Raw genomic sequence first — 13,029 nt, 5'->3', positions numbered from 1 at the left:
CAAGGGTACATACCTTTTGAGGACAATGTCTTGAGAAATTCGATTTTAACAGACAATGTCACAGTGCAGATGACAAAGCAGAGCAAGTTACAATGCTTGTCCGATTTGGGAGGAGACGGGACCATCCAGTTCACTCCGTTCTATATGTACAACGCGCTCCGAGCTCCCCGCGATGCCCTACGCAGCGGGATCGGCAGACACGGGGTTGATCTCGACACCATACTTCTCCTTGAGCCTCTGGCGTCTCCGCTCCTCGAATCCAGGGGGGTGAATAGCTGTAGGGGTCAGCGAAAGCATTCTTTGCACACAGGCGACAGTTTCCAATTCTACTCACCCAATCCCCGACCCTCGCCGAGCTCAGCAATTGTCTCCTCCATGGGTCTCCTCCTGTTCAGCCGCAGCTTCTCTTTCCTCTCATACTCGTCGACCTCGGGGTCCTTCTTGTAGCCCATTAGACTACCACCGGTGTAGTCATAGGCGGCAAGGACAACGGCAGCGAAGGCGCCGTAGCCAAGAATTCGAGGCATACGTCCCGCTACACTGGGATCAGCCAATGTCACCTACAAGTGGAGGGGTTCTGGAGATTCAACTCACTCCTAAGACCAAGGATGGAACCGGCGAGGAAACCGCCGATACCCGAGTTGTAGTGATCGTCCTTCTCACGAAGGTTGGCCGCGGCATGACGCGAGAACTCGAACACACCACCGACAGCAGCTGAAAATGACGTTCAATTAGCGATACATGGGCCAATTGGCTATTTCACTAGGAGCCCGAGGCGTACCAAAGGTCGCAATGGTACCGCCAGTGCGGGTGAAAACACCCCACGCGCCGACGTTCTGCTTCTGCAGGGAATTCTGGATGGCCGAGGCGAAGAGACCGGCACCGCCGCTCACCAAGGCGCCAGTGATGGCGGAGCGGACGGCATCCTTGGGGTGGTAGCCTTCGTCGTGCCCAGACGGCATTTTTGCTGGGGTCTGATGATTGTGAAGAGGGTCGGGTTGGAAGGGTTGCGCTGCGAGAAGAGAAGCAGCTGGCAGCCAAAGCTCTGGATCGCAAGATGTTGGATTAACCGAGCAGATTAGGTCGGCTTTGATTGGCTGGGGCGAAAGCAGTGCACTTTTTTACAGGTGGTGCGGCCGTCACGTGAACGGGCGTTGGCCTGTCTCAACTTTCGCAGGTGCCTGCCTAATCACCTCGCCTGGCAGCTGGACAGTCAGGAGGTACAGTGGGGCTTAAGTTTTGGCCTCTCTGGAGTGTACAACTTCTGTCGCCCTTAGTGACTCGGCTACCCAGGCTCTTCCGCTGTACTTTTGGCAAGAAAGCACCTGCAAGTTTGGCTGATGAGGCGCGGCGGCAATGCTACGTCAGCGGTACCTGTCACTTGCCACGACTTTACGCACTCACATTTCAGCCGCGTAAGTTTGTCAGTCATCCTCTGACATTCTTGTGGCCTGGAGAAAGCGATTACTGCGGATTGAGTCGTTCTTCTTTCCTGTTGCTTCCTGTCTTCTTCTTTTTCTTTTTCCTCCTTCCTTGGGCCAGCTGGAGTCCGGTTCCTTCAAACTCGTCGTTCATCCTGATTTGGGAGAAAGCTTCACGAAGCTACCTGTCTTGACTAGCTTCCGCCGGCATCAACGAGAGGGTCCACCACCTTTGGGCCTTCCACACTGTCGGCGAGCCTCTTTATGCGAGTGGCAGTTACGGAGGACTTATTGCGACCCTTTCCACTCATACCAAGGCTTACCAACAGCGATGGCGGTCATGCACCCATCACATAGTGGTATCTCGGGCCAGCCTGATGTGCCTCAGAACAGAGGAGCGCAGCTCGCCGAGTCGGAGCATCACTATTTTGGTCGACTAGGTAGCATACTTTCCCTCTTGATTGGACTTATATATCCACAAATACTAATACGGAGTCAGGTCGACTGACGCCAAAATGGATCGAGGATCTGTTGGCGGGACCGCTCAAGCAAGATGCGCCCAAGGAACTCGATATCGGGTGCGCCGCCGAAGCTCCTGAACCTGTTGCTTCTAATGGCAGGGTCGAGATGATCAGAGATCGTCACGAGCTGCTCATTATCGGTCACCAATGCGAGTCTGGCGTAATGGGTACCGGCAGCAACCCTGTTCACATCCAGAAATTGTCCTGTACCTGCAGGCACTGCCGGTATCATTTCGTTTTCCGTATCACGCATAGTGGAGGGCCCGGGCTGTGCGGAAGCCGCAACTTCAAAGACTTCTTCCACCACCTAGTTTATACCGGCTCCGAGCTGGCATCTTCCGAGCTTCTAGAACCGAATGACAAGTACTACCCCCTGGTTGGAGCCGTGACTTACCAGTGTTCATCAAAGACGTGCTCATTCGCAGTGCGTCTCGAGATCTCCCAGCCTCGGTTGCCTGCTCGCTTCATCGACTTCCTCAGGGATGATGCCCGGGTCTTGGCCCGAAGACAGAAAGCGGTCCGGGAAGATCCTGACAGGTTCAAGGATCTTCAAGAAATGAGCCCGGATCCGCTCATGTACCTCTGGATCTACTTGAGGGACATTGTCGAGCCAAAAACCGACACGGTCAAGCACGAGCGCAAAGTTGATAAGCGCAACAAGAAATTCTACATCCAGTTCGGCAACGATGCAGACACGATCGAATTGTTCCGATTCCTAGAGTTTGAAGAATTCACTACTCCTGAGGCAGAGGTGTGGAAGGTTCCCAGCCCAGAGATGCTCAGGCCCGCTCCCATCGGCTCGCGACTGGCATTCTTTCAAGATCTCAAGAGCGAAATAGAGACTCTACAATACCACACAGACCGCGAGGACATGAAGCCACACCTGGCGATTGACCACCTGAAACAGGCACTTGGCATAGACGACGCCATAGCCGAGACAAAGGTCAACCCCAAAAACTACGATCCCAACGATTTTGATACCCTGGGTATCATCCCAGCTCTGCACGAGTCAATATTCTGGTATGCGTTCACCTGCCAGCTGCAGACATGTCCTCAGTATGAGCCAACTCTCTTCACCGCTCTTCAAAACCTGTCTCAGGGGCGTGGCAATGAGGAACTGGACGTGAAGATCGCATCCTATGCCTCCGTAAGAGATGCTCCACCGCCTCTGTTCGAGGATGACGAGATTCGTCGAGCTACCGAGATGTCCCTGAAGGATGCTCAAACGCGCACAAACAAGGCTCTCGACGCTGCTTATGACTATTTTGGTCTCACCCCCCCAGTCCCTGACGACATTGTCATAGGTAAATACCTAGCCTTTTCCGACTCGTCTCCGATGCAAAAGGGGGCCCATATCGATAAGCTGGTCAAGATTGCGAGAGAAACCCACAATGACAGGTTGCTCGAGCATGCACAGGGCGCTCTGGATTATCAAGGCGCCTTGCAGTATCTGGGCTTCGATCGAGACACAGACCCAGAATTCATAGCAAGCACCGCGCCGGTTCTAGCTCAGGTCAGTACTTGTAACGACACCATGCAGTTGACGACTGTACATGTACCCTAACCATTGTATAGGAAGGAGACAAAGACTATCTCATGGTGGCTACAGCTATGCGAGTGATCGGCGATACCCGTCACAGCATAATACTGCAGCATGCGGCTGCCGCCCTGATGTCAGACAAGGCGGGCATGTCCGTCGCGGGGACTACATCCCAGTTTGGCCAAGACGGTCTCGCACCACCTGTTGAGGTGAACATGTCTCTGCCCGTGGGGCTGCAAAACATCAGAAACACTTGTTATCTGAACAGCATCCTCCAATACCTCTTTACCGTCAAATCAGTCCGCGAGATTGTTCTCAACCGGGAACGGTACTTCTTGGACATCACGCCAGAGAATGTCGCCCAGCGACGGATAGACCCGGGCTCTGCCGCCATCGATGTCGGGCAGGCGTTTGCAGGCCAGCAATGTAGGTCCAAGTTTGATCAGTCTGGATGTTTACAAGGACGAGCTAACATGCGAGCCACAGTCGTCACAGAACTCTGTACCCTCTTCACTGCGCTGCAAGGCTCCAGCGAGGTCTTTGTCAAACCACGGCAGCAACTTGCTCTCGCAGCTCTGAAGACCTCGAAGCAACTCGAGGACGATGGTGCCATTCAGCTCGTCAAGGCTTCGGAGCACACCGGAGCAAATGAGGGCGACAAAGATCTACCCCGTCCACCTCCGCTACCCGCCAGGCCGTCCCCAACCCCCCCAATCCCGCCGGCCCGTTCGGACGGGCCTCAAGTCACCGTGAACGCAATCGCCGATCCTGACAGGATTGAGTCATCCAGTAGCGTCAGTTCACAGACCCTTGTCGACCAGATAGACGAGGTTCAGGACCCCGGATATGTCAGCATTTCCAGGCAGGACAGCCGCGGAAGCATGGGGGAAAAGCCGCGGACTGAGATCATCGAAGATGTCGACATGGACGGATCTCCTCCCTCGGCGGTCGGCGACGATATGCAGGGTGTAGTTACATCACCAAGTCAGCAGGGAATGATGGAGGGCGCCATCGCTGCTCCGTCTTCCAAGATTGAGGCCTCAGTACAGGACAAGATTATCAAAGCGCTGAACGACAGTAGCGTCACAGGGACCGATCAGCAGGATGTTGAAGAGGTCATGGGGAACATCATCGGTCACCTTCGTGCGGCCATCAAGCCGACGGGCGTGGACCGAGACACCGACTCCCAGACTGATCCCATCATGGACACCTTCTTCTGGAAAATTGTGGATTACACAAAGATGGGATCGCAGCAGAACTACAGCCGCAATGTTGCGTCGACCCGTTGGGTCACTGCTTTCCCTTCACCTACGAAAACCATCACACTCCTAGACGCCCTCGACGTCAACTTCGGCATGGAGTATTTCGGCGAAGGCGACAAGAACCAGCGCTTCGCTTCCATTGCACAATTGCCTCCCATTCTCCATATCTGCATTCAGCGATCTACGTCGAGCACGCACAAGAACACGAACCCGATCGTAATACCCGAAGTACTCTCTCTCGATCGTTACATGGACGCCAGTTGGGACTCGGATCTCATGGCACGCAGAAAGCGAAGCTGGAATCTGCACGAGCGGCTCAAGACGATCAGTGCTCCCAAGCCGGGACCGCAAGAACAGTCTCCGGCTCAACCGGACGGAGCAACTCAGGCCCCCAGTGACGAGATTGACGAGGTGACTGCCCTCGAGTACGATACAATGATGGTCAGCAACCCTGAGGACGATTCTGACCTGGAGGGATTCACCATCATCGACGCCCCGACCCGGGCACTCGGCATTGATTGCTCTGTTCAGGATGAACAGCAGGAGGAGGATGTCACTATGGGAGTGCCCTTCGAGAACATCACGGAAGCGATCGACAGAGGCCTAATGACGGGCCCGCCGACTGATCAGAACTCGGACGACGCCGAAGTTCGCGCAGAACTTGACAACCTCTTCGTTGATATGACAGACCACAAATATCTCCTCCATGCAGTAATCTGCCACATGGGTAAGACCCGGAGCTCAGGGCACTACTGGGTCTGGATCTACGACTTTGAGAAGGGTCTGTGGCGCAAGTACAACGACAGCAATGTCTATGAAGAGACCGATTCGCGAGCAGTGATGGAGGAACTTTCGACGAAAGGGGAGCCGTACTACCTGGCGTACGTTCGAGCGGACAATGTCAGCGAGATGGTCAACATACCGAGCCGTGCAGCTTCGTCGGGACCTGCTGTGCGGGCAACCTCATAATGGGAGTCGGCTCATGATTGCGGATCCGTGTGCAAGCGCGAGTCACCGGGGGGCATCTTTGTGAATGCCTCTCAAGTGTCCCGGGAGGCATGAAATGATGTACTTTAGCTTGTTCAAATCTGATTCTAATGATACCTCCTTCTCTTTGAAATCTGCAACGTCCGCTTTTCCCCCTTTTAGTCCAAGTGTTAAATGTTAGCTATTCAGATGGAATCTGACCCTGGTGAAGCTCAAATGGTGGCCCAAATGGCTACTTTGGCAAGAGATTCCCGGTTGAGATGAAGTTCGAAACGCCCCTTTTGAGTTCGAGACGCCCCTTTCTATGGACGAGCATTTCTGGCAATGTGTATTACAACCTCTAGAGATGTGGACTCTTTGAGCTGCATCTTTTGCTACCGTGGTCGCTTCTCACCATTGTTGAAGCAATCGATTTTTCTGGGGCGATGTGTCGCAGCGGGCACGGCACGCTAACAAGAGTTTGTTGGGGATTTCGCTACATTGAAGACGGGACAACGCTCCATGGTTCGCGGGGCTTTTGTCGGGTCCGGCGGTTTCGCATGCTCCGAATTCCTGTGTTTTAGTCCTCAAGTGATACTTGTGGTGCACGCACACACAGAACTAATAGCAAGAAAGCAAAGGGTGTTCAGATATGATTTTGTCAGGTTGGTCTTCTTGTCCTTTGCCTTGCTCTGGGCCCTCAAGGCGTCCCCTTCCAAGGTTGTGGAAACGGGACAGATACCATCGCAGCAGGTTTGCGATCGCAGGTCGTCGGAGCTCTCTCTATTCGTATCTCGTCCCGGGCGCCCTCGGTGGCCGATCAACCTCTCTAGCGACCCTCCCTCTCCGCATTATTGCAGGAACAGCTCCAACGGTCGGCGGCTTCGCTGATATGCGCAATTTCTTGTCAGCCAGTGCGCAGCTCCACCCAAGAGGCACGAGACGATCGTCCGCAGAGGATCCGGGAGGCCACTGTGATTCCCCCCCCCCCCCACCGGACCAGTCAGTGAAGTGAATGATGCTGCAACGCAAGTACACGGGACGGTAAGAGATCCATTTGCGACGAAAACAAAGTCTGCACATTCCCCAGAGGTGTTGGCTTTTCCATCAGCAGCAAACATCGGTCAACAGTCTCCATCTCCGTCGCGGGGATATGTCATCGTCTGCACACAAAAAAGCCATGATGGTGATCAGCTTCTGCGAATCGAGTGTTGGGCCGGTGCCCATCGAGATAGGGTCGAGCAAGGAACGGAGTAAGGATCAGGCAGGAGCAGTGCAAAAGGGAGAAGAAAAAAAAAAGGATATATCTCAAGAGAGAGGCGGTGGACTGATCCGGCGCTGCTCCGGCGCAGGCAACGGGAAAACATCATGATATTTTGTCGCTTGTGATGTATCTCAGGCCATACAAGGGAAGCCCTGCATACTGCGTACCCCACGGAGCCTTTTTCGTACAATCTTAGCTAGGTACCTAGGTAGTCTAGTACGTGGACATCAGGGATGCGGTTAAAACGTCGCGGGTGGGGCTTCTCAGCTACAGGACAAGCTACCCACCTACTTGAGAGCAATGAGTGGGGAGCTCTCTTGTGGCAGGTCGCCATTCTTGGTGAGGAAGAGAACTTGGAAGATGATGACTGTTCATGTCAATGATATGGCGGCCCAGGGGGGTGTATCGTGCGGGACCCGGTCGACACCGACTAGGTCAGGAAAGGCGAGGGGTTCCGCGGCCGGCATGCCAAATGGATCGGCCCCGATCCCGGTGGTCGTGAGCAGCAGTGGTCAAGAGAAGCTTGAAAGCCGCTGTCCGTGGAGTGGGGGGTGCAGGTTTCGATCACCAGTTGCAAGGCTTGCAGAAGGGGTTCTGCGAGTGTTGCGTCTCTTCAGCCCTATATTTGTGGCGACCTCAGGAGATGTTTCCGGCATCGTGGTGGTTTCGCGGCACTTCTGACAAGACTATTCAGTCGGCATATACCGTATATGCCACAGAATCAGATGCTTTCTGCAGGTCACACACGAAGCGTATGTAATGTGTGTATTGTGTTGCATTGGCTCGCCCAAGAGCCTCTCTGGCGGAGCTGGCCGTCAGTGCAGGCCAGTGCCGTCGGCAGACTTGCCATGTTCATTATGCTCCTCCAAGAAACAAGCGTGAGCCATCAAGCCATTCAGGGTTCAATCAACCAGCAGCGGTTATGAAGGTAAGGTCGTCAGTCACTAATGTATGGCGAGTGAAGATTAACAACCTAAGTTGCGATTTTACACGCGCCTTGGCACACTAAGTTGGACTTGCCTGTTCTGGCAAAGTACAGATCTGCCTACCTGTCATTTCTCCCTCTTGCAACAACGACCAGATACACCGCCGGTATGCTAGGCGAAGGCCAGGCGACGGATAGGTATGGTAGTTCCAGCTACGGCTGACTCGAGGCCGTGTGTCAGGTCATGAGTCTCACTACGTGGGCGACTCGATTCTGCACCTAGTGAGGTGACCAAAGGACCGATACGGAGGGGTTGATTGCAAGGAGGCAGCAGAGGCTTGGGGTTTGAGCGACTGGGCGAAAAGGGCCGTCCAAGATAGAGAATCTCGTGTGGATATCCGGTTTCCTGGTTGGAGGCCACGGCAACGAAGCTATCCAGACCCGCAATAGCGACATGGAGGGTGGCGTTTTTGCATTGTTACATGCAGTCAGTGGATTCAGAGGAGATCTCCTGCCAGATGCATTCCGGCACTGGCGCTCCTGGCTGTCTGGGACAGCAACGGGCAATCGAAATCTTCGCTCTTCACCGTCAGATTGGGTGACCCTGGTGGCCGAACGAAAACGGCCAGCTGCGACGTCAGGTACCTCCGTAGTGGATTCTGTGACATCGACACCATCAGCAATCAGACCACCTTTTCGTCCTCGTTTGTTTCCCATGCATCTGCGCCGCCCACTTTAAAGTTCGGGGCCGGCGGCAGGCCAGGCCCGCGGTCAATTGGCCCCTCCCCCACCTTGGAAGATCATTGATGCACTCTCAGCTACCTACACATACGTGTGCGGCGGCCAGCGACGGAGTAACGTGCTTTCTGATGCTGTACGAAGAAGGGGCCCGGGAGTGCGTGCTTCTGGGCCAGCATGGCCAGCCCGGCAGCTGCGAACATCCTATGTACAAGTAGATGACACTAAAGAGATTGCAATTGCATGCCGAGACCTTGGCTCTCCTGCCTCGCTGCCACGGACGGCTTTGGAGCGTGGGAATCCAAAAATAAATGGCTCGCAAGCATCGCAAGCGTCGCACGTTGCGGGTCTGGGATAGTCGACTGGATGAGGAGGGGGTTGGCAAGGAGGCACGCGTGGCACGGAGGACGGAGGTTGGATGGTTGGATGGTGAAGTCGGAGACTGGGTTGGAGGAGGCGGGCAGAAATCAGAAAAGCATCTGATGTTCTCGTTGCGCCAGAAAATACCCATGATAAGTCAATCGGGTACTCGAGTAAGGGTAGGTCCCCACAGTAATCCTTTGTAGCGATCAGGCGGTGGAGACGCTGCCAGGGAGCTGTGGGTACCTGATGTGGGAGCTCGTGCAGAAGTACATGCCCCTCCAACATCAGGTAGTTCTGGCCGCCTTTTGTCCATCGATTTGACCCAAGCCAGCATAACTTCTGGAAGCTGGAAGGAGGAAAGAACTGGATAACGCATGCCGTATCCGTGTCCATCCCACGAGAGAAGAAACGGGGCGGTCGGCGGGAGGGCCTCCCTTGTATTCCGCCGCAGTGGTTCCTTGTCTGGCTTGTCTGGCACTCCTCCTCCTCCTCCTCCTGGCTAGCTCTAGTGGAATGGACCGACTCGGATCTTGCCTCTCCCATCCATCCATGACATCCCACAGCACGACGGCAGGCGAGTAAAGTGGAGGAGGGCTGTCCTGGAATACACGTTTTCCATGCCGCACCAAGCTGTGCAGGCACCCTTTTGACTTTGCTTCCAAGACAAAAGTACGTAGCTATAAAACCAGTCGCCCTCCTGTCTTGATGTCACCCGTTCCAAGCTCCCCCCTCCTCCTTCCCTCTCACTCCTCTCACTCCTCAGACCTACTTGCCTCTTAGAGTCGCCAAGGATCCGCGAGGTTCACTGACGACGATTCATTGAATCCCATACACTCAACTCATTGTCTGCCTGTGATTGATTCACTCGCAGCAAGCTCACACAGCACCGCAAACACTATATTCTCGCAGCGAAGGTGTAGGCTGTATTTGCTCCCGGTTTTGTTGTAAATCAAGCACTCTCTCGCGCAGAACTGCCCAAGGGCCCCCCCCAACCCTCATCCTCCGCCCTTCAACCCTCATAACACACAAAGATGCCCGAGGAGGTCAAGACCGACGTCGAGAGCATCAGCCCTTATGGGCCGGCTCGCTCCACCGTCAAGGGCCAGCCCCTCTCCAAAGACGAGATCGAGAAGTACAACGACTTTTTCAAGGCCAGCTTGTACCTCTCCCTCGGCATGATCTACCTCCGCAACAACCCGCTGCTCAAGGACCCCCTCAAGCTCGAGCACTGCAAGGCCCGTCTGCTCGGCCACTTCGGCTCCGCTCCCGGCCAGATCTTCACATACATGCACTTCAACCGCCTGATCAAGAAGTACGACCTAGATGCCTACTTCGTTTCCGGCCCCGGCCACGGCGCCCCGGCCGTGCTTTCCCAGGCCTACCTCGAAGGCACCTACTCCGAGGTCTACCCCGAGAAGTCGGAGGATCCCGAGGGTATGCAGAAGTTCTTCAAGTACTTCTCCTTCCCCGGCGGCGTCGGCTCCCACGCCACCCCCGAAACTCCCGGCTCCATCCACGAGGGTGGTGAGCTGGGCTACTCCATTTCCCACGCCTTCGGCTCCGTCTTCGACCACCCGGACCTGATCGCGCTGACCATGGTTGGTGACGGTGAGGCCGAGACCGGCCCCCTGGCCACCTCGTGGCACAGCACCAAGTTCCTGAACCCCATCACGGACGGTGCCGTCCTTCCCGTCCTCCACCTCAACGGCTACAAGATCAACAACCCCACCCTTCTGGCCCGTATCTCACACAAGGAGCTCGAGTATCTCTTCCTCGGCTACGGCTGGCAGCCCTACTTTGTCGAGGGTGACGAGGTCGAGTCCATGCACCAGGCCATGGCCGCCACTCTCGAGCACTGTGTCCTCGAGATCAAGAAGATCCAGAAGCAGTGCCGCGACAGCGGCAAGGCGAAACGGCCCATGTGGCCCATGATCGTCCTCCGCTCGCCCAAGGGCTGGACCGGTCCCCGCAAGATCGACGACAACTACCTCGAGGGTTTCTGGCGCGCCCACCAGGTCCCCATCACCGATATCCACGAGAACCCCAAGCACCTCGAGCTTCTCGAGAAGTGGATGCGAAGCTACGAGCCCGAGCGCCTGTTCCCCGACGGCAAGATCCTTCCCGAGCTCAAGGCGCTGTGCCCGACTGGCACCCGCCGTATGAGCGCCAACCCCGTCGCCAACGGCGGTGCCATCAAGAAGCCCCTGCGCATGCCCGACTTCCGCGACTACGCCATCAAGGTCGACAAGTCTGGTGTCACCTGGGACGCCAGCATGCGCAACATGGCCTCCTTCCTGAGGGACGTCGTTGCCAACAACATGACCAACTTCCGTCTGTTCGGCCCTGACGAGACCCAGTCCAACAAGCTCGACCACGTCTACGAGGCCGGCAAGAAGGTCTGGATGGGCGAGTACTTTGAAGAGGACAAGGACGGCGGTAACCTGGCCCCCGAGGGCCGTGTCATGGAGATCCTGTCCGAGCACACCTGCGAGGGCTGGCTCGAGGGATACGTCCTGTCCGGCCGCCACGGACTGCTCAACAGCTACGAGCCTTTCATCCACGTTATTGACTCGATGGTCAACCAGGTAGGTTCCCCATTATTCTGTTACCCTTTTTTTGTTTGCGATTGGACCGTACTAACAATCTTTCCCTCTACAGCACTGCAAGTGGATCGAGAAGTGCCTCGAGGTCGAGTGGCGCGTCAAGGTCGCCTCGCTCAACATCCTTCTGACTGCCGTCGTCTGGCGCCAGGACCACAACGGCTTCACCCACCAAGACCCTGGCTTCCTCGACGTCGTCGCCAACAAGAGCCCCGAGGTCGTCCGCATCTACCTCCCGCCTGATGGGAACTGCCTGCTCTCCGTCATGGACCACTGCCTGCGCTCCACCAACTACGTCAACGTCGTTGTTGCCGACAAGCAGGAGCATCTCCAGTACCTGGACATGGAGCACGCCATCGAGCACTGCACCAAGGGTATCGGCATCTGGCCTCAGTTCTCCACCGACGCCGGCGAGGAGCCTGACCTGGTCATGGCCGCGGCGGGTGACATTCCCACCCACGAGTCCCTGGCCGCCATCGACCTGCTGCTGCAGCACTTCCCCGAGCTCAAGATCCGCTTCGTCAACGTGGTCGATCTGTTCAAGCTGATCAGCCCCGTCGACCACCCGCACGGCCTCACCGACGCCGAGTGGACCGCCCTCTTCACCGTCGACAAGCCCGTCATCTTCAACTTCCACTCGTACCCCTGGCTGGTGCACCGCCTGACGTACAAGCGCCCCGGCAACCAGAACCTGCACGTGCGCGGCTACAAGGAGAAGGGCAACATCGACACGCCCCTCGAGCTGGCCATCCGCAACCAGACGGACCGCTTCAGCCTGGCCATGGACGCCCTCGACCGCATGCCGCACCTGCACAACCGCGGCGCCACGGCCCGCCAGTTCCTGCAGAACTCGCAGATCAAAGCCCGCAACGAGGCCTTTGAGAACGGCATCGACCCGCCCTTCCTCAAGAACTGGACCTGGCCCCACGGCAACGGCCTGTGGAAGCAGACCAAGAACACTGTCAGCCAGCTGACGGGCTAGAGGCCCCTGCCCGCGTCGGGGTCCAACACAGCGGTGGCGGATAATAGCGTGCCAGAGGGAGGCGAGCTCGGCGGGAGCGACGACGCCGAGAAGACCAAGAGGGATCTGCTCCTCTGGGAACTCAATTATTAGACAGACAGGGAAATTGTCCTTTTTTTTTACCTTGGGTTTGCTATGATGAGTTAAAAAAGACTTTTTTTCTGAGGGTTTCAGTGATCCAGACTCGACAGTCCTGGGGCGTTTGGGGAGGATACACACATCTTTCTTTTTTCCTTTTTGTTGGTTATCTTAGAAGCCTTGCTTTTTTGTATGTATCGTTGATCTGTCTCGGAGACGTTCGAGAGACGTGGCACAATTGACGAAAACTTGTGTAAACATCGTGTGAAAAGTGTCGTGACTCTTTCGTTGTATATGTGATCAAGTACTTGCATGGTTTTCTTTTCAGCA

General features: G+C 55.8%; 3 protein-coding genes across 3 annotated transcripts; 2 read left to right on the top strand and 1 right to left on the bottom strand.

Moving 5' to 3' along the window:
* Nucleotides 1–177: 177 nt before the first annotated feature.
* On the bottom strand, nucleotides 178–962 carry E0L32_002679 (uncharacterized protein; the record flags this gene model as incomplete). Its single annotated transcript, XM_031136894.1, has 4 exons — nucleotides 178–275; nucleotides 335–535; nucleotides 595–714; nucleotides 782–962. The coding sequence occupies 4 exons, from the start codon at nucleotides 960–962 to the stop codon at nucleotides 178–180; spliced, it is 600 nt and encodes a 199-aa protein (XP_030999881.1).
* A 790-nt stretch (nucleotides 963–1,752) lies between these two features.
* Nucleotides 1,753–5,713, top strand: E0L32_002678 (uncharacterized protein; the record flags this gene model as incomplete). The annotated part of the gene is made up of 4 exons (XM_031136893.1): nucleotides 1,753–1,861; nucleotides 1,921–3,455; nucleotides 3,518–3,908; nucleotides 3,969–5,713. 4 exons carry the CDS (start codon nucleotides 1,753–1,755, stop codon nucleotides 5,711–5,713), a joined length of 3,780 nt encoding a protein of 1,259 aa, XP_030999880.1.
* A 4,318-nt stretch (nucleotides 5,714–10,031) lies between these two features.
* E0L32_002677 (uncharacterized protein) lies at nucleotides 10,032–12,582 on the top strand (the record flags this gene model as incomplete). Its single annotated transcript, XM_031136892.1, has 2 exons — nucleotides 10,032–11,585; nucleotides 11,659–12,582. The coding sequence occupies 2 exons, from the start codon at nucleotides 10,032–10,034 to the stop codon at nucleotides 12,580–12,582; spliced, it is 2,478 nt and encodes an 825-aa protein (XP_030999879.1).
* Nucleotides 12,583–13,029: the final 447 nt, after the last annotated feature.

This window comes from Thyridium curvatum (assembly GCF_004353045.1).
Source record: "Thyridium curvatum strain D216 chromosome Unknown NODE_11_length_606192_cov_83.229133, whole genome shotgun sequence".
In the NCBI taxonomy this organism is placed as follows: domain Eukaryota; kingdom Fungi; phylum Ascomycota; class Sordariomycetes; order Thyridiales; family Thyridiaceae; genus Thyridium; species Thyridium curvatum.
The sequence above is the reverse complement of the archived record's forward strand: the minus strand, read 5'-3'. Positions and strand labels throughout refer to the sequence as shown.